The sequence below is a fragment of the Mytilus californianus genome, unplaced genomic scaffold (assembly GCF_021869535.1).
Source record: "Mytilus californianus isolate M0D057914Y unplaced genomic scaffold, xbMytCali1.0.p SCAF_1, whole genome shotgun sequence".
NCBI lineage: Eukaryota > Metazoa > Mollusca > Bivalvia > Mytilida > Mytilidae > Mytilus > Mytilus californianus.
This window is the reverse complement of record NW_026262581.1, coordinates 35,119,853-35,122,073: the sequence shown is the minus strand read 5'-3', so window position 1 is coordinate 35,122,073 and position 2,221 is coordinate 35,119,853. Positions and strand designations below refer to the sequence as shown.

The 2,221-nt window shown below is 34.2% G+C and overlaps 1 protein-coding gene across 1 annotated transcript; it reads left to right on the top strand.

Moving 5' to 3' along the window:
• Positions 1 to 240: 240 nt before the first annotated feature.
• Positions 241 to 1,252, top strand: LOC127719814 (uncharacterized). Its single transcript, XM_052226125.1, has one exon. The coding sequence runs from the start codon at positions 270 to 272 to the stop codon at positions 1,236 to 1,238; it is 969 nt and encodes a 322-aa protein (XP_052082085.1). The 5' UTR covers positions 241 to 269; the 3' UTR covers positions 1,239 to 1,252.
• The last annotated feature ends 969 nt before the right edge of the window (positions 1,253 to 2,221 follow it).

The following is a 2,221-nucleotide window of genomic DNA, read 5'->3' as shown; positions in this document are numbered from 1 at the left end:
CAATAATGTATAAATACCTGATTACGTGGAAAACTTTATAAACAAAAACGACATAAAACCTATTATTATCATTATCATTATTATTATTATTATTATTATTATTATTATTATTATTATTATTATTATTATTATTATTAACCAGTCACTGTTGTTAAACTATGTTAAAAAGAAGTTTGTTTAGTGCATGTTTGTGTATTTGAATAAATGTCCTACTTAATGATAATTTTATTTCAGACAAAAACACAATTCATCCCAGGAAGATCTAAAAGATGGCGTCAGAAAAATATGATAATGAATTAACGGAAAATGAATTGGCCAAATTATATACTTATACACAGACAATACAAGTTGGAGAAGAGAATTTAAAGACCGATGATGCCATCAAAAATGCAGAATCCCATATCCATGGCTACATCCAGAATGCTTTAAATGATCACAGCTTAAGCAGTGAAGCTCACCCCAACATACAAATCCCTTTCTATGATGCACGTTTAAATATTGAGAAAAATGATGGCAACTACACGCGCATATACACGATCAACTTTAACATTCTCTCTATTAAGTTTTGGAACGATAAAGTAAGAAAGAAACTGGTTGGTTTATATTTCGGAGCTCTCCTACAAAATGTTACCTCAGCGAAACTAGTGTCTGAAAGAGTTGTCGAATTACTGAAAGCATTTAAACGTGACCCAACTTCATACGATGCTCTTACTCATGATGTAGAGCCCGGATGTTCCAATATTCCAGGAGATAACTGTTGGGAAAAGTTTTTGAGTTACTGGCTAGTTGTTCCACGGGTGCAGTGGGATTTCTTCGATCTTCTTTACCAGATGTATACTTTCGATATTTTCCATCAAGGTGTTATACCAAAATATGTACATGTTTTCACTATACCAACGAATGTTATGCTTTCGATGATGTTCTTGGTCCAGTTCAACATGCCATCCTTAGGGGAACTCCGATATGGAAATGCATTTGCTGTTAACTTTGCACTTGTTTTATTTTTCGTCCTAGGCGTGGCATACATAATCATGGGAATCCTTCGGAAGAGTTGGGCGTGGGGTGTTGCAACATTCCTGGTCCTGGGAGTTTTAAACATGACTGGAAATCTTTGGTATTACAGTTATCGTACCAAAGATAACTCATGGTACAACCCAACCAATCTGTATACGCATCCGTTAATTTGGAGCTACGCAATTTCTTTAATACAGGCTTCGTCGCATATGGCTGTTCCGTAAATGCCACCAAACATAACAGGTAAACATTGTTAATTGTCTTATACAAAATAATATTTAATCTGATGAGGATAACTGTTACGGTATTCATGTTCAGTCTCATATGACTTCAATCAGGATAGCTGTTACGGAATGTATGTTGAAGTCTAATCTGACTTTGGTCATTTATCATCAGTTAAGTCACACCTTATCAAGAATTTGATGCGCAATTTACTTTAATAAAAATACAGCTACATAATTCAGCAAAATCATACAAGGTGAAAGGGTTTAGGGTCATTTCTAGAAAGAAGCTAATTCTTGCATACGTTAATCAATGAAATCAATCAATCCGATTATTTACTGCAGCTTTTGTTTTCGGTTGGCTAATGAGTTGAGACACAGACATATAGTATCAGTCAACCAATTCGTGATGGTGACCATAAAACTTATGTACTGTCGATTTGAATCGTTCTTCCATATAACATAAGTTTTTGTGTACTGAGCACATTCCTCTAAATGAAGTATGTATAGTGTGAACATGCACGAACGTAACATATCAAATGGTATATATAAACACCAAACTATGGAGAAGAGGGTATGTTACTGCTGCGAAATGAAAAGTTGACGATTGGAAAGTTGAAATCATTACGTTTGACATAGATTCTAGCTTGAAGTAGTCAGTCTGAATTAATAATGAAGAAAAGCTTAAGATATGATACAGACCTTTTAGTTTCGGTAGTATCCTTTATCGCATTGTTCACTAGAATATACGAGATGCAAACTCTCACTAAAATGTGGATTATTGAGTAGCAGGACGATTTTGCAGTAGATCTTTAAAAATTCGAGTGTGAATCTTTATGGTTGCATATACCTCATCACTTTGTTTCTGAAAGCCATATCTTTTAAAATAAAAGAGAGATCTAGAATGACGGTAAGAACTTTAGAAAGATGTTTAGTCGAACATGACTACCCGGCTATATATCATTCTTTATAAGGATGCCTGTAAA